At 27.7% G+C, this 25,291-nt stretch overlaps 3 protein-coding genes across 3 annotated transcripts in view; 2 read left to right on the top strand and 1 right to left on the bottom strand.

The window, feature by feature from the left end:
• LOC123204339 overlaps positions 1-48 on the top strand; it is a 3,028-nt gene extending 2,980 nt beyond the window's left edge. The window contains exon 5 of the mRNA XM_044620943.1: positions 43-48. Coding sequence (XP_044476878.1) covers positions 43-48 — 6 coding nt within the window. The remainder of the gene's footprint in view (positions 1-42) is intronic.
• Positions 49-10,610: 10,562 nt separating this feature from the next.
• On the bottom strand, positions 10,611-12,673 carry LOC123204170 (transcription factor MYB62-like). Its single transcript, XM_044620750.1, has 3 exons — positions 12,305-12,673; positions 12,101-12,230; positions 10,611-11,297 (listed from the first exon to the last, which is right to left on the bottom strand). The coding sequence occupies exons 1-3, from the start codon at positions 12,459-12,461 to the stop codon at positions 10,730-10,732; spliced, it is 855 nt and encodes a 284-aa protein (XP_044476685.1). The 5' UTR covers positions 12,462-12,673; the 3' UTR covers positions 10,611-10,729.
• Positions 12,674-21,079: 8,406 nt separating this feature from the next.
• LOC123204913 (transcription factor BEE 3-like) lies at positions 21,080-23,051 on the top strand. Its single transcript, XM_044621715.1, has 6 exons — positions 21,080-21,527; positions 21,629-21,748; positions 22,189-22,254; positions 22,351-22,419; positions 22,619-22,696; positions 22,772-23,051. Exons 1-6 carry the CDS (start codon positions 21,159-21,161, stop codon positions 22,865-22,867), a joined length of 798 nt encoding a protein of 265 aa, XP_044477650.1. The 5' UTR covers positions 21,080-21,158; the 3' UTR covers positions 22,868-23,051.
• Positions 23,052-25,291: the final 2,240 nt, after the last annotated feature.

The following is a 25,291-nucleotide window of genomic DNA, read 5'->3' as shown; positions in this document are numbered from 1 at the left end:
CCAGTATAGTTAACATGCATAATTTGTTTGTTATTCTGCTAGAGCTAAACTCATGAAGATAATGTGCTATGCAATAATCATAAACTACGAGGTGTCAAGTGGTGAAAACCACCACATTACATCACTCCCACTTAAATTTCCACTACTTTTCATTATACAATGCTCATGATTTAACACCACAGAATTTTCCTAAGAAAATTCATATGCAATTATATATAAAGAGTGGAAATCTAAGGGAGAGTGTTGTGATGAGATGGCCTCCCACCACTTGCCACATACTTCACTGTCATGTATTCCCACTATGACTGGGCATTGAAGGCCAAACTAATTAATAAAGAACAAAACTATGTGCACTAACAATAGCCCTGGCCACAAGTCGGTTTGGCCCGTGAACCGGATCGAAATCGGTTTGTATTAAACCGAAATCGAAATCGGAATTTGAAGGTTTAGTTCTAATTTTTCTATTTTTGAACTGACGGTTCATAAACCAATCGTTCAAAGCTTTATAAACTGTTTGTATCAAAAATTTTTTATTTTTAAAATTTGAAAAAAGAGCCAAACGGCAGTTTAGTTCCCTGCAAAATGCAGGGGACTGTTGTTCCCCGTATTTTCAGTTTTGCAGAGGCCCAATGGTCTCTTGCAAAATTTTAAAATTTTGTCTCCCCCTTTTTTAAATTTTCCCTATAAATATTCTCTCAATCTCTCAACTCTCTCACTCAATCTTTCAAATTCTCTCATTTATTCTCATTTCTCATTCTCTCAATTCTCAATACTCTCTCAATCTTTCAATCAAATTCAATTAAATTCTTTTTTTTAATTAATTATAATTTAAATTTCTATTATACAATTCATAATTAATTATAGAATTTATCTCTATAATTAATTTTATTAATTATTTATTATTTTTCATTATCTTCCATAATTAATTATATAATTAATTTTATTTATTATCAAAAAATGACAAGTAGTGAAAATTTTTCAAGTAATAGGAGATTCGGTCAATATTTATATATATATCAAACGTGAATAAAAATCAATTTATAGAAGATTTTTCAACACAAGAATGTGAAAGCCAACATGTAGAGGTGGAGCAACAACAATATCAACAACAAGTAGAGATAGAACAACAACCCAAAAAATTCTGACCTCCAATATTTTCAAGATTCATTTCAACAAAATAAAAAAAAATGGTAATTTTGAAGTTGTTTGAAATTATTGTAAGCAAATTTATAAATTCAAACAAAGAGATGGATATGGGACGTTCAAAAGATACTTGGAAGGAATCAAGCATCTAGAAAAAATGGGGCAAAATACAAGTCAAACACAAATAACCGGTATGGTTCTCTACATAAATTCTATTTATTTATAATAATAATAAAAGTAAAGAAAAATTTGTAAAAATGGTAACACTAGATTATTTAACATTTAATTTTGGTGAAAATTTAGGTTTTAATAATTATTGTAAAACTGCATTAAATCTTGCACATAAAACTATTCCAAAAAACACATTATTAAGTTTATATAAAAAAAATTAATTCAATTTTTTACAAATTTTGATAGATGTGTGTCTATATATAGTGATATTTGAAATGCCCATTAGCAAGTTCACTCTTATATAGGTATAATTTATCATTAAATAGATGATAAATTTCAATTACAAAAAAAAATTTTAGCATTTAGGATGTTTGATGACCGACATACAACCAATAATATTTATAGAATAATTAAAGAATCATTAGAAGAATATAAATTAGTTTTTAAAATTCTTTCAATTTCATTTGATAATGCACTTTCAAATACAGCCTTAATTACTGATTTAACAAAAATTTGCAAATCTAATTTAAGTGGTAGATTTTTTCATATTAGATGTACATGTCATGTATTAAATTTATGTGTACAGGATGGTTAAAAATGTCTTAATAATTATATTAGTCTAATAAAAACAACAATTACATTTTTAACTACAGATAGATGATTAGACAAGAGCTGAATTACGCCAACAAGATATAAAAATAGACTTCAATAAAGAATCGTTTGACTTAACTACAAATAGTTCGATGACGAGAACCAATAGTCAGGATGGTGATGGTGAAGGTGAATAATAAGGTAAGGGGGTACCATTGGCTATCATATTGGCTTCCACTTTCTTATGTTGAAAAATCTTCTACAAATTGATTTTCATTCACATTTGATATATATAAATATTGACCGAATCTCCTATTACCTGAAAAATTTTCACTACTTGCCATTTTTTGATAATAAATAAAACTAATTATATAATTAATTATGAAAAATAATGAAAATAATAATAAATAAAATTAATTATAGAAATAAATTCTGTAATTAATTATGAATTATATAATAGAAATTAAAATTGTAATTAATAAAAAATAAAGAAAGAATTTAATTGAATTTGAGAGAATTGGATTGAAAAATTGAGAGAGTATTAAGAATTGAGTGAATAAAAAATGAGAATAAATGAGAAAGTTTGAAAGGTAGAGTGAGAACTGAAAATAGAAGGAACAATGATCCCCTACATTTTGCAGGAACCAAATGGTCCCTTGCATTTTGCATGGACCATTTGACTCTTTTTTAAAATTTTAAAAATAAAAAAAATTCAATATAGCCAGTTCATAAAGCTTGGAACCATCAATTTAACCGTCAATTTATGAACCAACGATTTGACGGTTCAAAAATAGAAAAACCGAAACCAAACCTTCAAATTTTCATTTCAGTTCCGATTCATGCCAGTTCTGATTCTATCAATTCCGATTCCAGTTTAATACAGGTCAGTTTCAATCTGATTCACGGGTCAAACCGGCCCGTGGCCAGGCCTAAGATTGTGTATTAGAATTAACGGTTCAATATCGGTTTCAAATCGGGGTCATGAACCAAAACTGTCGATTTTGAATCGATTATGAACCATCCTATAACAATTCCAATTCAAGATTCTTATTTTTTTGAATTATGAACCGACAATTCCAAATCAAAACCACTAGTTCATAAACCGTAACTAAGACTAACTAACAATATGTATTAATTTGTGCTCTACTGACGACGTAACACATCATCATTTATACACAAATTAGTACTCTTATTAGTAGATCGATAAACCTAGTTTCAAATCTCCTACACAATAAAGTGTGTCATATTCTCAGGCAATTTCTCCTTTTGTTCTCTTATTACTCTTCATAAATTTTATATTCACTCCATAATAAGTGCAATGCCTGACAAATGCCTAAAATAAAGTCCTTATAATTTTATACAAATCCGTAAATCACTTGCTAATTTTTAGTGAACATCCAAAACTATAAGAAGAAAACCTAATAAAACATTAAATTCAATGAACTAGTAACATTGCAGTTGCTGAGTAAGAACAAAACCTAAAACCCATCTGAGCTACACAAAGAAAAAAGTAAGAAAATTTCTCTTCATTTCCCTGTTTTCCATGCAGCCAAACAATATATTACAGACTCAGTATAAAAAACCTCGGACTAAGAGTATTAGAGATTCAGATCGTTCCTTCATTTTCTTGCATTCTATTAGTAACCAAACAGAGGAAAACTGAACGAAAATTTACCAGCGTACCTAAGAGAGAAGATGACAAAGCTGAGGAAGAAAACTCAAGTAGCTTTGACAGACTAAGAGAAACCCTAGGGTTTGACGGGAAAAGAGCTTATAAAGAAAATAAGCCAACGGCTGGGATGGCTATTTTATTCAAATTAACGGTTGAGATTAACTTTTGGAGTTATACTGGTAAATGTACTCGGCCCAATTCCCCATTGGGCCCTCTGGACTTCTTTAAGTTTAATGGGCCCTGTAGTTCTTGATCGATGTGCTGTGAACCAATTAATCATTTTGACATACGAAAATTAGGAAAAAATAGACATAAAAAAAATTATTAATTAATTTATTTTTCATTAAGTTTATTTACCTTCAAAAATATGCCGGTAGAACCATGTGCACGTGCCGAATAAGATATCCAGATAATGTCATTGAATGTTATTTTATCGTTAATTTAAAATTATTCAATTGTGTGACTTAATACCAAGTGCACATAGCATTGCTAAAAAACTGTTTATTACTCTTCAATATAGACAAAATTTCACTTTATTACTCTTTAATTATATACATAAGTAAGAAAAAACTATCGAGCAATGTTATATATACACTTTTAAGTACATAAATCGATACACAGATGATGTGTTATCATGTGATTGAGTGTTATTTTATTTTTAATTCAAAATCTCACAATCAAATGATAACACATTATTGATGTACTCTACTATGTACTCAAAAGTGTGTACATATTGTTTTACTAAAAATATTTAATTTTTTATTAAGTTTACCCACCTCTAAAAATGTAATAATAAAACTATGTGTTCAACACATTAATTAACTAAGTATTCAATATTGAGTATGCATAATATTACTCTAACATTATATGGTTGAATTTACTTTACAATTGATGTTAATGGTTATTCAATATGTCCCACATCTTAGAGAACAATAAAATTATTCCATTTTCTAGCATGAGTACTAATATCTTACGATACAGATGAAAAATGATACGTATTATGAAATGTATCAAATTAATAAAATATAATACTCTTATCGTATAAGATAATACATATTATTAATATGGATCGATACATTTAAAAAAAAAAAAAAGATGTAGTAGGATTGTATATGAGAAATTTTAAATTTTCAAAAGTGTTTCTTAAATTTTCTAAAATGATGACATGTCAATTATAATTTTTTATTATTTTATTATATTATTTTATAAAAAAACATATCATATAATACAATACTCAATACACAATATAAAAGATTTAGTTTTCAATATACGATATGATACGCAATTCTACTGCCATGTTTTCTAGTCATGCAAACTCTATCCAAAAGTAGAAAGAACAATTGTGAACAAAAATTAGAGGTGTTCAAAACCGGTTAACCGAACAAATTTACTAATTTTTAAAACTAAATCTAAATTTTTATTTGAAAAAAATATGAACTGAAACCGAACCTATTTAAAGATTAACCGATTTTGAACTGAAATAAATTTTTGATTAACCAATTTTTAATCAAAATTCAAATAATTATCTTATTTTATTTTTTTTTCAATTTTTTTGAAAATACAATCAATATTTTATTAATTTTTTATTGTTCAATTTAGTTAACTTATTTTAAAAATTACACAAACTAAACAGATTTTTTTATATTCTTGAATTAGTTTTTCAAATAATTTATTTTATGACTCAAAATTTTATTCTGTTGGAGAGTCAGATAATTTTTAACAACCCTAACAAAAATCATGCCACTTTCTTGCAGAATTTTAGGAGTTTCTCTGGGAATCGGCAACTTGACTTTAAGAGCAAGAGTGACAAAGAGTTTAGCTTCTTTACGTTTCCTGTGACAGTGACAAACTAGCGATAAGAGAATCATTTTATTGGATTTGAAAACCCTAAAAATTGTATACACAATTTCGAATCAAACTTCCATGATGTAAACCTATTTAATAAATTATGAACAATTGTATTTACATGTCGGGTTTCTATATGTACATAATAATGTGTATATATAGATTATATTTTGCAATCGTATTTATCCTAACTCATTCATATTTAGACAAGTCTTTTTGTTTATGTGTTTAAAATGGATTTGACAATAAATGTTTGTTGTTACACTATGACAAGTGACACCGTCCTTTTGTTTGAGCTATGTATTTAAATCAATATTCTTTTTTTGTTTGAAGCTTAAAACCCTATATCCAATGCAAAGAAGATTTTTTAGTCAAATGAAAAAAACTTCGATCTATATAAAAAAAAAATATTATCGAAATATTTTTGACGCAACCACAAAAGTCATTGAAACTTGCTGGAAATGGAAGAAAATTATCTGCATATGTTCAATGAACTTAATAGAGAAAAAAGGAGAGATGAACAGTAAAAATAGAATTATCTTTGCTGAATAACTTCGGTTTATATACAAGGGTTATAAAATGCCTGACCAACGAAATGACTATTTTGCCTCTACTGTAAAATGACACATAAACCCCTGCAGAGACAATTACATTTAAGCCCTTCTAATTACTAGTTTAAGACAAAAGCCCACATATAATTACTTTGCAATGTTTATTGGATGATGTAATGAATTGTCCGATTAGTTAGTATTATGACATCGACATAAATGGTATAAATTCCCTTCAAGAAAAGTTAGCAAATGCCAAATAGAATGGTCAAATTCTATCTACCAGGATTTTATTTAGGCCAAAAGACTTATTCCCATCCAAGGTTTAGTGCATTCTCAAACTCTCATTTATTAAGTTTTAAAAATCTAAATATTCACTTTTCTGTTAAATTTTGTTGTTATTTTCAAAGATAAAATTGTCATTTAAAAATTTTATTTAAAGAAAAAATTTATCTTCTGATTTCATCTGAATTTTGAAAACAAACAATTTTTTTTTAAACTTAGTTTTAAAAAGTTACCTTTTTACACCAAAAAATTCATTATCTTTTTCCGACAATAGTTCTTTCTGATGATCCACTCGGACGCATCTTCAACCCATCGTCGGCACTTTCTCTTCCTCTCTAATGGTTTCTTGGTACAAAAACCATAAGGGAGGGAAAGGAGGTGCCAATAATGGGTTGACGACATGTTGAACTAAATCGTCAAGAAGAACAGTCGTTAGAAAGAAAGAATAAATTTTTCGATATGTAAATGTAATGTTTTAAACTTTGAAGGGATAGTTGTTAGGGCTGGATTCAAGCCGAGCCGAGCTCGAGCTCGAGCTCGGCTCGGTTCACATATACTTGGCTCGAGTTTGAGCTTGTGAAAGTCAAGCTCGAATTCGGCTCAGCTCATTTTTTCTTATCAAAACAACGTCATTTTAATACACACTGGTCAAAACGACATCGTTTTGTATAAAAAATTTTAATTAAAAAATTTGACGAGCAGCTCGAGCTCAAGCTCGACCTAGCCAAGCTCGAACTGGCTTGATTCGAATCTAGTCGTAATAGTTGTTAACCCTATAATATAAAAACTCTGGATGGTGAGAGTGAAAAAGTAACTTTTCAAAATTAAGTTAGAGAGAAAAATGTTAGTCTTTAAAACTAAAATAAGAAATAAAGATAAATTTATCTTTCCTTAAAAAAAAAATTTAAATGATAAATTTACTTTTAATAATATTATTAAAATTTAATATATAAATGAATATTTAAATTTTTAAAACTAGATGTTTGAGAATACCCTAAACCTTAGGTTGGACTAAGTCTTTTGTCCTTTTATTTATTTTTTCTAGAGCTTAGTTGGAATGTATCAATTCTGTGATGGAGAGTTCTCTGACCGGTCAATTTCTTTAATTAATTATTAATTAAGAAGTAATTTCTTTTCCAATTTTCAAAGTAATTATTTTTTTAATGAAAATAATGGATTCTTGTATTCATTCATTGATGAGAACAAAGACTTCGTGGGCTAATTCTTGTATTCATTCATTTCAGTCAATTTTTTTAACCAACTATTTATTGAAGATATGATGTGCTGGTTGCTTTCAATCCCCCTTTAAAACTAACTACTTTGACCGATTCTATTTTATATAAAATAGTTGGTCAAATTATATATTTTTATTTTAAATATATAAATGATATATATTAAATATATATTATTATATAATTAAATAATTTTAAATAAAAATAAAATAATATTTAATTATATAATAATATATATAATATATATTTATTTATATAATCAAAATAGGTATGTATAGTACTAATTTTAATTAATATAAAAGTAATAAGAAGATTAATATTTATATTATAAACTAATGATAACAAATTTATCTTATTTAAAAGAGTAGTATTATATATATAATTTTGTGTATAAATAATGACATATTATTATATGATTAGATAGTTAAAAATTGAAGATAAAATAATATTTAATTATATTATGACACATTATTATTTATACATAAATTTTATTAGATTGGGAAAAGGGTTAAACTGAGATCTTCCCACTGGAGAGATTTTCCATAACTCTATATAATGTGAAACACAAGGGTCAAATGTCTTTAATGAACTTTATATGGGAATTTTGATTTGATTTATTTAAGAAATTAAAGTAAAACTGGATCACACAAAGAGAAATGAGAGAAGCTAGAGGGAAGTTGCCTAAAGATTGTAAAGGATTTGTTTATTTTTAATTTATATGTCTTTATTATTGTTAGGGTCTAGGGAGATGCTAATTTTCTAGGGTTAGAATTATCCTGATGAGTATTAATTATTTATATTACATTTTGTTTATATATTTTTAATAGAAAGTGTCGAAATTTTCGCACACTAGATTTCAACTTTGGCAAATGGGATAATTGCTTATCCAAAACACGCTCTTTTTTTTTTTTTCCATTATATTATTATCGATACATAAATGTGTATCAATTTGAGATGCATAAGATCATTTGTGTAATTTTATGCAAGAGAATGATAAATAAGTGCAACCAAAGGGTATGATTTTGTAAAAGCAATGATAAATAAGTAAAATAAACAAGATAATATTTTTAAAATGGTTACGCGGCTTATGCCCATTGGTTGAGAGTTTATGTTATGTTACCAAGTTTTTTGGCCAAAAGTTGGCAAAAATATTGATACAAATGTTACATATAAGCTCTTAAAAAGTTATATCTAGAGGTTATCCCAGTTTACTTTTCGAAATTCTTTTATTTATAGGACTATGAGATAAAGGTTCAAAGAGCAAATTACATAAGAGAGATGTCAAAGATTATACTATATCGAATTGAATTATTTTAAATAAAATTTGTCAATTATACTATTTTAATAAAAAAAGAGATAATGATGTAATGACCGCTATCTCATATCTATCATATAATGATGAAAGATGATTAAGTGTATTATGGAGTAGCTAAAATTTATCCTTTTGTTATTTTTAGGCAAAAAAGTATTTATTCGTGTCTTGACTTAATCTGAGAATAGATGATGTAGCTAATCGCGTACATATTTACATAGCTAGTCGCTATATAATGACTACTTATCTCTTTGATATTGTTTCCATGAGTTTGAGTAACTGGAAATTTTGACGGTATAACAATGGTTAGTTTTAATTAACAAAAAATCTAATTAGTAATATCTATCTTAAAATTGGAGGAGAAATTATCAAGCCTTATAGGATGCAATGTAATTAACTTAGATGAAGATCAAGTGCAATGGGAATCTTATAAGCGAAATGGGTTGGTTGCAGAATTAAAAAAATAGTTCAAAATCAAAATTATTTTCGAAGAGTTGCTTCAATTTAATTTCTTTCATTGACGCTTTTATTATCATAAACATATTTATTTTTGGGTATATATATATGATATATTATTATATAATTAAGTGTTACTTTATATTTAATTTAAAATAATTTAAATATTTAATAATATATATTAAACATGTATCTATTTGTATATTTAAAATATATATACATAATTTTATTATAAATTTTTTCCCATTTCTATGATGATTTCAAAGGAAGTGGGATCTCTTTTATTGCTTTAGTTTCAAGAATTGTCTCCTAGAATTGGCTCATTCAGTTTGTCGGCAACTAGTGGAGCCGTTAATTTAATTGAAATTAATTTTATGTATTGAATTGTCAAAAATCTAATAGTTATATTTATCATGTGTGTTGAAAATCAAAGAAATTAAATTATATTGAAAGGAATTGACCTATGATTCCACAAGCAGCCAATTATATCTTCTGGAACTTGTTGTCTACCATTTGTCACGCCCTAACTTGAGGTCGTTCATTAACAAGTGGGGTTTTATAATTAAACAAGATACATTATATTATATGGTTATATATATAATGCGAATTTGCATACACCGACGAGAAATATGTGAGAGTAGGTCAACCGCAAGAAAATATGAATGGGTATTGGAATTAGTAGGATAATTTTGTGTCCATACGACGAACAGAAATAATTATAGCTAGATGAGATTATGTAAAGGAATTGTGAAAATAAAATATTTTTAACATGGTTTAACTTATTACTTGAGAATTTATATACACGGGTTTGTTATTGACGTCTCTTGAAGAATTTTACTAGTTGTCTTCATGCAATACAAGAGAATTGTTGAGAGAGTCTCCTTAGTCGGATATGATCCTCTTTATCTAGGTGTAGTCTTTACCTTTGTATAAAACAAGATAGAGTTACAAGTAAATACAATACTAAAGTAATTATAATATGAATATAAATCTAGATATCTATTGTTATTCTAATTTTATATAAACAAGATAATTATATCGATTACAGGATCTTAATTTGGAGGATATAATTGGTTTTTTTTTGTAAACATTAGATGAAATTAGAAAATAATATTATACATCTCAATCAGTCAAATTACCAATAAAGTATTTTTTAATGTTTTTGAGTAACGAGAATTTTACTTACATCTTGAATTAATTTATGAGTTGATGATATGTTTAGTCGTTGATGGAATAATTTGTCGTTTCCTGAATATACAACTTAAATTAGAGAAGTATCAAATTAAAAAATAAAAATAAAAAACATCGTGTGTATTTGATTTCTCAAATTAGACTAATATTATATAAACTTAAAGTAAAACATGAACAATTTGTTTATCATTAATATTGACGGACTAGGATTAAAGCTTTGAACCTTAATATTAAAAAAAATAATAATAAACAAAGACTTTTTCAAGTTCCATTAATTTTCTACTCAAGTCTTGAACTGCCACAGTTCATCGATGTTCCACATGCTATCAGCCGGAAAATCATATTCAACCCAGTTGTTATTTTCAGCTTCTAATCGGAAATCGCTAACTGGGTTGTTGAAATCTCCCTGGTTTGCCATGGTTTCCAAACAGAAATCCTTCTGAAACGTGCTGTTTTGATTCTGAAAAGGACTCGTTTGGCAGCCTGAAAATTCTGATGAAGACATGCAAGAAATTGTGCTATGTTCGGAGCCTGAGCCCTGGTAGCCTGCAAGTTTCAATGGCGGTGGTGCTGGCGGTGGAGAGGACGAAGTTGAATAATATGGCTGAGGATTGAGATCAACCGTTGAATTTTGGGAATCATGCAAAGCTGAACTTGATGAAGATAATGATGACGTTTCGTTGATTTTCTGAAGCAATCTTGGAATCCAGAAATAACGAATAATATGTTGAAATGCTGTGCTGTTGGCGTCGATCTTCAGATGCCTGGCTTGTTTCTGCACACGAGTTCTCCAGTAGTTCTTGATTTCATTGTCAGTTCTTCCTGGTAAATGTTGAGCAATTTTCGACCACCTGAAAAAAGTCTAAGAATTCAGGAATTTTCACCTTCATTTGGTAGAGAAATTAAGCATTTCAGAATAATGCCAAAAATAAGCATAAGAATCGCATTTTTTCGGTGCATAATCTTTTGAAGATTTTACAACTTCTAACACATTCCCCTGACAAACTCAAGCATTATATGCCATTTCCCCTGTGCATTATCTATTAATGCTACCTATCCGAGCGGAGCCGAGTCTGGGGTTGGCAGAAGCTCGAATAGAAAGTACAATTCAAGTCAGTATATAGGGTCATCGGAGGGCTGCATGTGGTGTGAATAGTATTATCGAAAGAGTGAATAGTATCATCGGAATAGTAAACAGTATCATCGGTGAGATAAATAGTATCACCATATAAACAAATAAATGACGACCAAACTACCACGCAAGCTGTTACACAGTGTTATTGGTGAGCATCGGCAGTATGAACAGTATTATTGGATGTGAACAGTATTTATCGAGGAGATGAAAAGTATCACTGAATAGACAAAAGAGTCAATTTTGAACTAAATTATCAAATTAAAACTACAATTCAAAATCGACTCATTCAAGTAAAATTGTGAATTCAATCTAAACTAATTTGGATAAGATCAAACCCTAAATTTTTATATACAAATCTAGCCGACTATGTTGACATGACCCCATAACTAAATATCAAATGAAATTTTGTTACCACTTTAATAATGTCAAGTTGATAATGATTATGAACTCAAAAGCATGGTACCAAAAATAGTGAAAATCATATTGACATAATAAAAGTTAATTTAGATGGTTAATTACCTATTACCCAACATAGAATGAAGTTCAAGAATCAACATCTGTTCTTGAGGAGAAATATTTCCTCTTTTCACATCTGGTTTCAGATAATTCAGCCACCTCAGTCTGCAACTCTTCCCAGTCCTCTTCAAGCCTTCACCAAAACAAAATAAAACCCAAATCAAAAGCTTGTTCTAAGAAAATAAAAAGATGAAGAATCAAAGTTACCAGAACGCTCAGCCAACAAATTCCAGCGTCCTTCGCCGTGGCGGGAGATGCAGTGGATGAGGAGAGTGTCTTCTTCCAGAGTCCAAGGCCCTCGCCGGAGGAGTTCATCAGAATCACTTCCCGCCGAAGTGCCTGTGCTTTTTCTATAGGAAGACATGGAGTCTCATTAATGGAAGCTGAAAGCTTCACCTAATTTGCTGTACTTATAGCAACTTTTCAAAGTAGAGAGAATATGGAGTTTCCATTGAACTTCCATAAGTCCAACAATGGAATCATAAATAAAGAAAATAACAGAAAATTTTCTCATCAGAAAACAGTGTTTGATTTGTCTAAAATCAATCACTCTTGAAGTAGAAAAAATAGAGACTCTACAAAGATGGCCCCCAGATTCCTCAATATATTTATCAAATAAAAAGACTGATCACTCATGACTCTTTCAGGTCTTTTCTAGTGGATTTTTACTTAAAAAGTTAAAAATATATATATATCAAAAAATAAATATAAGAATGATATTTTCATTAAGGCACTAGTTCGAATAATATTATGTGTATTCAATTTTGAATATTTAATTAAACATACAGATAATATGTTATCATATGAGTAAATAATACTTTATTATTAATTCAAAATTATATAATTACATGATAATACAATACATTCAATTGAGTATTCAAAACTAAGCTTAAAATTCATATATAATGATAGTACTAAACATTTTATTCTTGCTCATAGATGTTTGTGACGCATTTAGACGAATTTCACATTAGTAAAATACGAGAAGGATGTTGGACATATGTGTGCATCTCACATCATTTAAGGATGAAAAGATTAAACTAATTAAATAGTCTATGAGTTCCTTAAACTGTTAAAACACGTTTTGAGTTACAAAACTCATAAGCAAAACCATAATGACATGTGTCTAAAATGAATAATATCTTGATAGTGAATCAAACTATTAAACTATAAATGTTACAATGTTGATGGATTATAAATTAGAAAAATTAATTATCATTTTTTTATAATTTGCTATTTATTTTAGTTGGTAATTAGATTAATTGATTAGCCGGACGAATTGATATTGTTTAAATAAATATATAAAAATTTATATTTTTAATCAGTAAATATTATTGTCAAACATGTCTATCTATACTTATAGGGTGTCATTTAAATCATAATAATTATAAATTTTAAAATATATATATATTTTAGATTTGGATTTGAGTCTCAATCAAAATCACGATGGTCTATTCTAGGTTTAGAAAATATGAAAATCGATAAAATCATAATTATAAAAATTGACATAGATATATAACATGAACATTGTAAGCTTAAAATAAGAAAATTAAACTTAGATTTATTATGCAATAAAATTATATGTATCTATTTCAAATATACAAATTAGTATATATTTATGTATATCATTATATGATTAACTAATTTTGAATTAAAAATAAAATATCATTCAATCATCTGATAACACTTATAAATATGTAACTATTTATGTATTCAAAATAAGTATATATAATATTACTCAAAATCAGATGAAGCTTTTGGCCTGATTTTTATGAAACTATCTTGGTCTTTTCCTTTTTCTTTTTTTTTTTAAATTTTGATGTAGACTCAACTAAAATAATAATAAGTTTAAAGCAATTTATTCTTCTGAGATAATAAGATACTGAAAAACTTTAGATTCTGATTTGACCTGCAAATTTTCTATGAGAAAATTAAATTAAATATCAAATCCTTTCATTTAATTTAAATTTCAAAAGGGGAAAAATCATTCAATTTGATTTGCAGCTGTCTATTTCTTCTTTATTTCTAGAAATAAATAAATGCTAATTGATTTTATATTTATATATATATTTTATAGATATTATGTCATCATCTGATTAGATGTTACTTTATTTTTAATTTAAAATTATCTAATTATTTGATAATATATTATATGTATACTTAAATTATATATTAAAAATATATACGTATAATTTTATATATATAATGTACTGGACTAATTAACATAACGTAATTTTGGCCAAAATACTATTTTTCACCCAAGGTTTGTAGAAATTATCTTTGCACCATTCAAGTTTTAAAAAATTGGGATTTCACTTGTCAACCATATTTCACATTCAGAGAATTCCATTAAAAAGGGAAAATATTTTGTATAAATTTTTCTATTTCTATTTTTTCTCTTTGTTTTTTCTATTTTTTCCCTTGTTTTTTTTTTCCCATCCTATTTTTTCTATTGCACTTTTCAAAAAACTAGGGAAGCAAACTTTAATTTTTAAGAATGTTAGAGGCATTAATGAGATTTTCATAGGGTTTTTGAAATTTTTTAAAAGTTTAGAGGTGTTTATAAAATTTTCAATACAACTTTCAATAATTTTAAAAATGACAATTATCTAGTTATACCTCCAAAGGAATATCAAAACATTATAATTTAAAATTAGTCAGAGTTTTGATATCTTTTAGGAGTCTGAGTAATAAGCTTTCAAATAGGTAAGAATATAGGTCAAAAGACTATTTCCCACCTAAGTTTATGTGCAATTTCAAAGTCACATTTACGAGATTTGAAAAATACGAAGTCTCACCTATGACATAATTGTCATTAAAATTATTTGTTAGAGGTAGAGGTAAAACCGTTATTTTATTAATAATATTAAAAAATATAAGATTCATTATATTTCCTTCCTTAACTTTTAAAAACTAATAACTTCACCTCTACTTAAAGTTTTCTAACTTTAAAAAGTCACATTTTCTCCCTAAATTTTTTCTTTACCTCTTCGGCCACCATCTTCAACGATAACGAACTCCCTTTTCCATCCGAAACCATTGGTTAATGCACATAAACAAATCTGAAATAGATCTCTTTGTTAGAGACAAAGAGATCCAATGAGATTTGGGAGAAGAGATTTCAGATTTCATTGTTGAAGATAAAGAGATTCAGAGCCCAAATCTCTTCGTCAACAAAGAGGTTTCGTTGTCGCCCTTTTTAGATCATTAGAGAAAGTGAACGAAGTGAAAGAAACAAATTCTAAGGTTTTGGGAGGGGGCGGGAATGTGACTTTTCAAAGTTAAAAAACTTTAGGAGGGGTGAAATATTAGTTTTTAAAACTTAAGAGAGAAAAATATAGTAAATTTATATTTTTTAATATTATTAGTGAAATAACAATTTTAGCTCTATTTCTAACATAAATTTTTAACTTCAGTTGGTCAACGGATGAGAGTTTAAGTTTTTCAAACTCCGTAAATATGACTTTGAGATCGCACCTAAACTTAGGTGGAAAATAGTCCTTTGGTCAAGAATATATTAATAATTTGATATTTATATTATATGTTAATAACAATTTTGTAATTTCAATAAAATGGCAAAACAAATATTTTTGAGAAAATTAAACAGATTCACATACAGAAATATATGATAGGTGAAAATTTAGTTTTTTAAAATTTAAAGGGTGAAAATTTACTCTTCTAAAACTTAAAGTGAAAAAATTTATTATTTTCATCCAACCTTAGCTGGAAAATAACATGTGGCCCATAATTTATCATAAACTTAACATCAAAACGTTAATTAATTGTGGTTGCTCAATGAGGCGGCTCTTTTTTTTTTTTTTGGAGTTTTTTTAAAGAATAAGAAAAGGAAAAGGCGGCTAAATTTCTCGCTGCAGCAATATTTGACCCTTTGAATCTTGATTATTAAGATTTTATTCTATTCAAGCATGGAAATAGAATAGTATTATTTTTTTATAAAATATATTAATAATATATTTCATATAATATGATATATATCTTATATTATAAAATATTAATAATTATAAATTTAATTAATTAAAATGATTATCATAGCTCAATTCAAAACAATAAAATATGGTTTCGAGCTAATCAATTTAAATTTATTCCTGGGCACCCGGGCTACTCAAACCATGCCCTATCGTAAAGGGTCTTTGGCTGTCACTTATCCAGCTAGTTGTACAACATAAACTTCCATAGATTGCTACGAAATATTATTCCAAAAATTAACAACCATGACAAGACAAGCAAATGATAGAGACAAAATAAATTTCAGAAACTGAGTGCTCGACATATCAGTACCAGTTTGTTTTCCTTTTTTTTAAGGAAAAAAGGACCATCTTCCAGGGGAGATGAATAACAAATATGAAGAGGATGAGGCGTGATTATCGGCTACATGCAAAAACCATTTCAAATTACTAAATCTACATCCAAAGAATATTATATCACATCGGTCACTGAATTGAGTCGATTTACAGGCAACCTCCTCTATGGATGAAACAGTAAATCCTGAGTGAAATTGCTAAATCTACAATGACCTGTACGAGTTATAAATCCAAATCAAACTATTTTATAAACTAAGTTAAACTGTAATTTTTAAATGATTCAATCTGATTTTATGATTTGAACTATAATTATTAGTATTTTATGATACACAATACGTATCATACAATAAGATATGATATAAGTACGAAATAATACGTATTATGAGATATATCAAATTAATATAATACAGTGGATATATCATCTGATACAATACATATTATTGATAAGAATCGATATACTTTTTAGAGAAAATGATGATATAGTAGAGATATATATGAAAAATTTTAAATTTTCAAAAATGTTTGTGATGTTTTCTAAAATGATTACGTGTAAATTAAAATTTTTTATTTATTAAAAGTCATATCATATAATACAATATTTGATTTACAATACAAAAATTAAATTTTTGGTATACGATTCAATTATTATGGCTTGAATCAAATTAAATATACCCTTATATACATGGGTTGGCTTTGAATTTATAATAATCAATTTAAGTTGGAGTTTCAAATTGTTAATCTCGACTGATTTTTTTTTTTTAGTCCAATCCATTTTGACGACTTGTAGAAGCGAGAAGTCATTACAACCCAATTTAGCTGTCGACGGACTAATTTTAGGCCCAATATGAATTTGGGCTTTTACAATCTTTCAAAGCTTAAATGCTCCGTTAATAACTTTTTAGATTTCACTTTGGTCCCTCTCATTGGTTAAACATTCACTTTGTCCCCTTAAATGGAATTTTCACTCCTAGAAATTTATATTGAACTATTTATAATTTTTTTCCTAAGAGTCATATATTTATTTGTGAAATTTAGAAATTTATTTCAATCAATTTGTTTTCAAAGTGACCTACCAATCTTTATATTAAATTTCCCATTCAATAAGGGAACAATACTGCATTTGCACCTCTAAGCCAAAGGATTAGGATCTATTTCATCACATTATATATAGAAATATTCGAATAATAAATTGTTAATTCTTTTTTCAACTTTAGAAATATTATAGGCCATATATTCATGGGATTATTCCCATCGATTTTATAAAACTAATTTTTTAATCATTTATTCACTTAGCAAAATAGGGGATATTAATTAAAATCGACAAATTTTTTTTTGCGTAAACGTTTTTAGATAAATGTACAGTAGTTTTACTTTTATAAGCAAATTTTTTTTGTAACTCCAAAAATACCCTTTGGTTTATTATGTTATTTTCAACTATTACGTGTATGGGATGTCAAGGGTTGTACATGGTGCGTGAGTACGTGCGGAGTGTGTGAGTGTGTGCAGGGTGTATACGTGCCCTCATATATATATAAATATTATATTATTTAATATATATATATATATATATTAAATAATATAATATTTAATAAACATATATATTATAATATTTAATATAATATATATAAATAATAATAATTTTTTAATATATATTATATTATTATATTTTTTAAATATTATATTATTTTATATATATATATATATATATATATATATATATATATATATATATATATATATATATATATATATATATATATATATATGAGGGTGCGTATGCACCTTGCACACATTCACGCACTCCGCACGCACTCACACACTTTGCACGCACTCATGCAGCCACACACCTTGTATGCACTCCCCATGCACCCATGCATCCTGTGGGCACTCTGCGCGCACCCACGCACCCTGTACGCATCCACGCACTCACACACTCTGTACGACCCTTGACATTCCACACACGGAATGGTTGAAAATAATGTAATAAGTCAAAGGGCATTTTTGGAGTTATAAAAAATTTTGCTTATAAAAGTAAAACTACTGTACCTTTGTCTAAAAACGTTTACGCGGAAAAATTTTTATCGATTTTAATTAATATCCAGCAAAATAGATAGGTCACCCATAAAATTTACGGATAACTATTTAAAAACAAATGTGGGTCTTAAATTTTTGAATTTATACCAATTTTAGGTTTACACTCACGGGATGGGGTGGACTCAAATCAAGCCCACTCAAGTTCGACTTGAACAAACCAGCCCTATACAAGCTTAGTTGAGCTTGAGCTATTCGTTAAAATTTTTAATTAAAAATTTTAATACAAAATAACGTTGTTTTGACGAATATATATTAAAACGACGTCGTTTTAATAACGAAAAATGAGTTGAATCGAATTTAAACCGAGTTCGTGCTTGACTTTCATGAGCTTGAATTCAAGTTCAATTATATGTAAACCTAACCGAGCTTGAGCTTGACTCGGCTCGAATCTAGCACTACTCACAGGTTTCTTGAGTCACCCTTCTATTCATCTTTTTCTTCTTCTTCAACATCAAATTTATAAGACACTTAATACAAACCACATATTTTTTTTCTCTTGATGCGAAATAAACTTAAATCCATTTTAAAATCAAAGAATTTGTTAGGTTAAAAATAAATTTAAAAAATACAAATAGTAAATTGTTTTGTTATAAATATTTATTTAATGTTCAATATTAAAATTCTTTAAAATATTTTCCAAAGTATTAAGCAACACCAGAAATCTTTTCCAAATTAAGTACTTCGCCCAAAGTCGACCCTAGCTGGCTCCATCGATGAGTACAAATACACCTCACTCTTGGCTGGGAAGACAAATCATGTGAAATATATAATCATACAAGAGCTTGTACAGTATTTATCATCAATTTTATTAGAAAAGTATGAATCCTATCCAATCTACACATACTTCGAAAAGCTCATTTTCCGCCCAAATACTCTAAATAGCTGCAATCCTAACAGTAACAGTGCTAGCATTTAATATCTGTGGTGCTCCATATGTATGTGTATCTAACGATGTATGATATGATATAAGTAAAAAATAATAAATATTATAAGGTATATTGAAAATTATCAATATAGTGGATTTACGCACGATAGGATATGTATTATATAATACAATATATATTATCGATATACTTATTTAGAGAAATAATGATACGATAGGGGTGTATTTGTAATATTTTTAAGAAGATGACATAATAGTTCAAATTTTTTATTATTTTTATTTTAAAAAGTTATATCATACGATACAATACACAATATAATACGTGATAAAAAAAATTATATTTTTAATATATTTTTTGAGTGTCAATTCTGGATCTAGTGATTGTCCCACAAATAACTCTACTAGATACATCAAGAATTGAATCTTGGTATATAGTTAGTGAATTTTGAACTCATGTTCTTTTATCTCACCTTTATCACTTAAACCACTTGGTTGCATTGATTTATTACTTTCGGGTCCCAAAATCAGTTTCCGAAATATACACAGAGATAAGAAAGATGTTGAAAAAGGTAAACGTATCTGTCTGGGGCCGAGACCCATTTTAGGATACAGAAATTTTGCATGAACTCGACCTCCATTTCGATTGAAAAAATGAATAGTTTACTGGCTAAGCAAAGCAATTCTTGTTCTAAAAGTTTATGTCGTTTTCTTGTTCCTGTGCTGCCATCAGGCTCTCAATAAGCCACCAAGAAAAGTTAGAATAATGTTCAAAAAAAGAATTTCTTCCTCCTCTCGTAAAAAATGAAATCGGATAACCTTTAAAGAGTGGCTTGAGTGGGAAAAGTGAGGGAGTTTAAACAGTAGAATATAGATTTGAAATTTATTAGCAATATATTAAGATTAAACTCTTAATTTATCTTATGTTATAACTATATATCCTGATATTACATTCGAAATTTTATCTATTTATGTAAATAGTCTAACTCAAATAAGGATATTAGTTTAAGAAAAAAAAAAATCAAACCCCTTTCATAAAACTTCAACTCAGAGTCAGATTGGAACCACTTTGATTTTGGATATATGTACTGAAGATTGGACCTGTTCAGGGAACACAACAAAGGAAACTCAAATTGCCAAGTTGTTCCCTTAAAATCAAAATCCTTCTACTTTTTTTTCTTAAATTTTGTTTATAATTTCTTTTTCTCAAAATGTCTAAATTCGTTGGTGCTATTTATTATATTTAGTATTTTGTTTTCCAAAGTCAAAACATAATAGTTATATATATATTTTTTTGGGATAAATATGAAATACAATAAATGGGTGTATTTAAAACTGAACTAAGCATGAACAATACCTAACTTGAATTAAGGTTAAATTTAAAGTATTCAACTCAAGCTTGCTCAAAATAAGGATGAGCTATTGGACGTGCTACCAAAAAGGTGTAAAAAAGAAAGTGTAAGGGTCTTTCGATATGAAGAATGATAAAAATTGTTAAAGAAGAAGCCTCAAAATATGAATCTACCATCATTGTCAATGAAAAATTGTTGAAAAAGATGTATCTATTGACGAGTCCACGAAATTAGATTGGCTTGACTTGAACTTCAGTTAGGGCTTCATAACTTGAACTTGAGCTTGTCCAAATTAAACAACAATCACTAAGCTCGCTTGGACTCCATGTGCTCCCACGCTATAAATACATTACTCTCAGCCTCATTATACAAACACCATATTGGCTCCTCATCAAGTTTCCACAACATCTCTCATGGCTGATTTCACACAAGATTTTCAGAGCTCCAGACCCTCAAATTTTTTCACTGATTTTGATCCAAACATGGAACAAATAAACCAGTTCAACCTCTTTGATCCCTCAAACTGGAATTGTCAAAACTCCACGCCTTTCTTCGATGACAACTTCTTCTATCATCAAACACTACTACTCGACTTCCCCGGCTGTTCGGCCGAAACTTTCCCAGGCTTTGTGTCTCAAACCAATCAGAATTTTATGCCCAGAGTTGCTCAGTCTACAGTCACATCTGAAAATGATTTTCATGAGAGGAAGAAGAGAAAAGCTATGGATATATCAGAAAACTCTTCTCCTGCAGTTTCTGGAAGTGGGATTAAGAGGAAAAATGTAAACATCTAACCCTGTTAATTGATTGATTATCATTTCTTATATCATTATCGTCTGTGGAAATTGGTTTCATCATGGGGTCTTTTGTGTTGTTTTTTCAGTCTTCGGACAGAAGAAAGAGAACCCAATACAATGAGAAGGCAGACGAGAAACTGAAGGAAGTAGTTCATGTGAGAGCCAGAAGAGGACAAGCCACTGATAACCACAGTTTAGCAGAAAGGGTAAAATTGTTTACCCAATTTTAAAACTTTTTCAGATAGGATTGAAAACTGTTTAATTGATGCTGAATTCATTTCGAGCGAGATTGATTGTCGATCTACAAAAAATTGTTTTCCTTTTCATATACTCTCAAAATAACAATATTTTAATAAATATTTATCACACGTACATTGAGAAAAGAGACCTATTAGGTCTCCTATTACATGTGTAATAAACTCAATAACTTATATTTGTATCGTTATATAACTCAGATTTCATTTATGAAAGATACAAGTATTCTACGAAATTGATCTCCCAAAACATAATTCATTGGTCTATACATTTATGGGGGTTTTATTAAATTAAAACAAATCAATATTTGCCCACATTCCAGAAATTTTCTAACAAACTACTTTGAAAAGAATGATGGAGAATTTATTAGTTCATATTTTCTTTTATTCAGGTTAGAAGAGGGAAAATCAATGAGAGACTAAGATGCTTACAGGATATTGTTCCAGGATGCTACAAGGTATAATAACAATTTTTCTTCAAGGAATTTATATAATTTACATTGTTTTTTCTTAATTTTTATATTAATATTCTCAAACTCATTGAAAATTTGCAGACAATGGGCATGGCAGTAATGTTGGATGAGATAATTAATTATGTTCAGTCCTTACAGAATCAAGTTGAGGTGAGTTTACTTAATCGAAGAATTTTTTTTTCTTTTTTTTCAAATAGCAAAGAAATCTTATTTGAGTCGAAGTTAAAAGTTTGATTTTAAAATATTGTTGAAGGGATTTTAACCTTTGGGGAGAACTTTATTAATTAACATTTTCTATTTGAGAAAATCAGGCTAATGAACGGAAAATTTTCTGTTGTTTTGTATTCAGTTTCTTTCCATGAAGCTTTCTGCAGCAAGCAGATTTTATGACTTCAATTCAGAGACAGACGCCATTGAAAAAGTGCAGGTAATGGAAATCACAAACTTCAAAAGACTCTTAGATATTTCAGTATTTCACTGATGAATGTTGGAAATTTTACAGAGGGCAAAGGCAAATGAAGCAAAAAATGAGTTGGAAAGATTGATGAGAGAAGGATATGGAGGAACTGGTTGCTGCCAAATAAGAAGGCCATTCTGATTTTCACTTTAATTATTCTGTGCCATACAACACATGAACATGCTCTAATATTGCCTAAATTTTTTACTAAATTCAAGAATTTGTTCCTACTTCTTGTTTTGCAAAGTTAGTCCTTCTGGACTTTTTGTATAGTTTGTAAATGGAATTCACTCAGTAATATTAAGGGAGTGTTTGATTTGAATAATATTTTATTATCAAAATTAAAAAATTACTTTAAAAATAAATTATTTAGAAAATTCTTGGGTATAAATGATTAATATATTTAATAAAATTTGATAGATATAAATAATTATTATGTTTAATTAGAAGTAATAAAAGAATATTAGTAAATTATTTTACTGAAATATCATTGGATATAATTATTTTAAAAGATTTTTTAAGCAATATTATGCATACATTTTTTTTTACACAATTTGGATACATAAATTATGTGTCATCATATGATTAGGTGTTACTTTATTTTTAAGTTAAAATCATCAAATCACATAATAAACATCATCTATGTATCTAAATTGTGCACGCATAATTTTATTGTATTTTTTATATTATTTGTTATATCAATTAAAAATGAGATTCTTTTTGTCCTAAAGAATAAATAAAAAATAATATAATTATAATAAAATTAAAATTATTACGGTAATATTTTAATATTTAAGATGAACATAATAATCAGAATACCGCTTACATTACTTGTCACATCTACATCACTATTGATAATAAAAAATTATTTTAATATTTTATTATCGATAAATTAAACAAAGTAATATAAGTAATAAAAATTAAATTACTAAAATAATTTTTATTAACTAGAATCAAATGACCCTAATGGTTAAAAGAGATGGAAAAAGAAAAAGAAAAAGAAAAAGAAAAAGAAAAGCTTATGCCTTCTTGATCTATCATCTGTATATTTTTTATTCCTATGGTTTACAATCTATTTGGATTTACATATCACATAATAAAAATAATATCCATAGCAACTAACCAATTATATGAACCATTAAATCATTAATATTTAATTTTAAGTATTTAATTGAATATATAAATAATATGTCATTTTGTGAGATGGAGTAATATTAAGTTAAAAATAAAGGAAAACCCAACAATATAATGATACATTATTCAAGTTCTTAACTAAGTATCTAAAATTAGATAAACATAATATTGCTCGATCTAAAATGCTGGGAAAGAGATAAAATTACATGAGTAATATACTCACATTTTTATGAGAGCAAACAAGTCATAATTAAGGCAAGAGAAAGGTAAGACAAAACATTTACTAATATTATGTGCAAAAATTATAGAACTCTAGACACCCAATTTATAATCTATGAAATGATCGAAGAATTTTTAGAATAACTAATAAACAAATGGTACAATGACCTTATTTTAATTTATTATAATGTCGGTAACACTTATTCACCTCATTGAAATACCTATTTCGATATTAAAACTCTCAAATTTTCATCGAAAATATCTATTCTTATATTCGAATCAACATATCCATGAACTTACCATTCAGTAACAATAGTAAGTTAACTTCTTGTTTTCCCCTCAACTTGACTGGGACTGTAATTATGAGAAGGTTGAAGTGATAGCAAAAGGGCAAAAAATGATGATTGTGACATTACGGGGACTATAATTAGGCAATTTTATGTCGGCACTGATGCTTTCACAGTCACTGACTAAACATATTTCACTGGCATTCAGGTGTATATTTCAATTATTTGAACCATGTCTTTGTTTCCACATTACAACACCATACAAACAGCCAAAGAGAAAACTGTTCATACTCTACATTCAATCTTGCATTGTTATTTAATATTACTGAAATTATGTTATACTATTTATAATATATAGCGATGCTAGAAATCGGACCAACGGGAGGTACATCAAATTGTCTAGATAATTAATTCGATTCACAACTTTGGAATCTACGTTAATTATAAATATTTCATGTAAAGTTTGCAAAATAATAATATGTATGTCAAAATTGTCATTTATCATCCTAAGCCTCTCTACTATCCTCAATTTATAGGATGAAAAATAAAATTACATGTAATTACGTAATAGACATATTATTTTACTATACGATAATGAATCTGACTTTCATCCTAGTTCATTTACAATGGAAAGTAGATAATTACATGATTTGAGAAGTGATTTTTATCCCTTCAAAGTACAAGATAGAGATGAAAGAATAATATTACATTTATAAACAAATTTTATTAACTTATTTATACAATCTGATGTGTCAATATTGATTTAAATGATTTTAAAATGAGAGAAAAAGTAAACAATCACATATTGTTATTTCAGTTTGTATGAACAACTTAATAGAATTTGTCTATACACTTAATTTTATTCAAAATAAAATGAAACTCTGAGATTGTAGGATATATATTTGGCACATGGGAAAGATTATGG

This window comes from Mangifera indica, chromosome 20 (assembly GCF_011075055.1).
Source record: "Mangifera indica cultivar Alphonso chromosome 20, CATAS_Mindica_2.1, whole genome shotgun sequence".
Lineage (NCBI taxonomy): Eukaryota > Viridiplantae > Streptophyta > Magnoliopsida > Sapindales > Anacardiaceae > Mangifera > Mangifera indica.
Note: the sequence above shows the minus strand (reverse complement) of the source record. Positions and strands in the feature narration are given on the sequence as shown.

What these genes read in the sequence shown, in the direction of transcription:
- LOC123204913 (XM_044621715.1), top strand. Translation starts at nt 21,159, where the DNA reads ATGGCTGATTTCACACAAGATTTTCAGAGCTCCAGACCCTCAAATTTT. An exon ending in CCTTACAGAATCAAGTTGAG is followed by an intron (nt 22,420 to 22,618) that starts GTGAGTTTACTT and finishes TTTTGTATTCAG; the next exon opens with TTTCTTTCCATGAAGCTTTC. An exon ending in ACGCCATTGAAAAAGTGCAG is followed by an intron (nt 22,697 to 22,771) that starts GTAATGGAAATC and finishes GAAATTTTACAG; the next exon opens with AGGGCAAAGGCAAATGAAGC.
- LOC123204170 (XM_044620750.1), bottom strand. Translation starts at nt 12,461, where the DNA reads ATGTCTTCCTATAGAAAAAGCACAGGCACTTCGGCGGGAAGTGATTCT. An exon ending in TTTGTTGGCTGAGCGTTCTG is followed by an intron (nt 12,231 to 12,304) that starts GTAACTTTGATT and finishes GTTTTGGTGAAG; the next exon opens with GCTTGAAGAGGACTGGGAAG. An exon ending in CATTCTATGTTGGGTAATAG is followed by an intron (nt 11,298 to 12,100) that starts GTAATTAACCAT and finishes GACTTTTTTCAG; the next exon opens with GTGGTCGAAAATTGCTCAAC.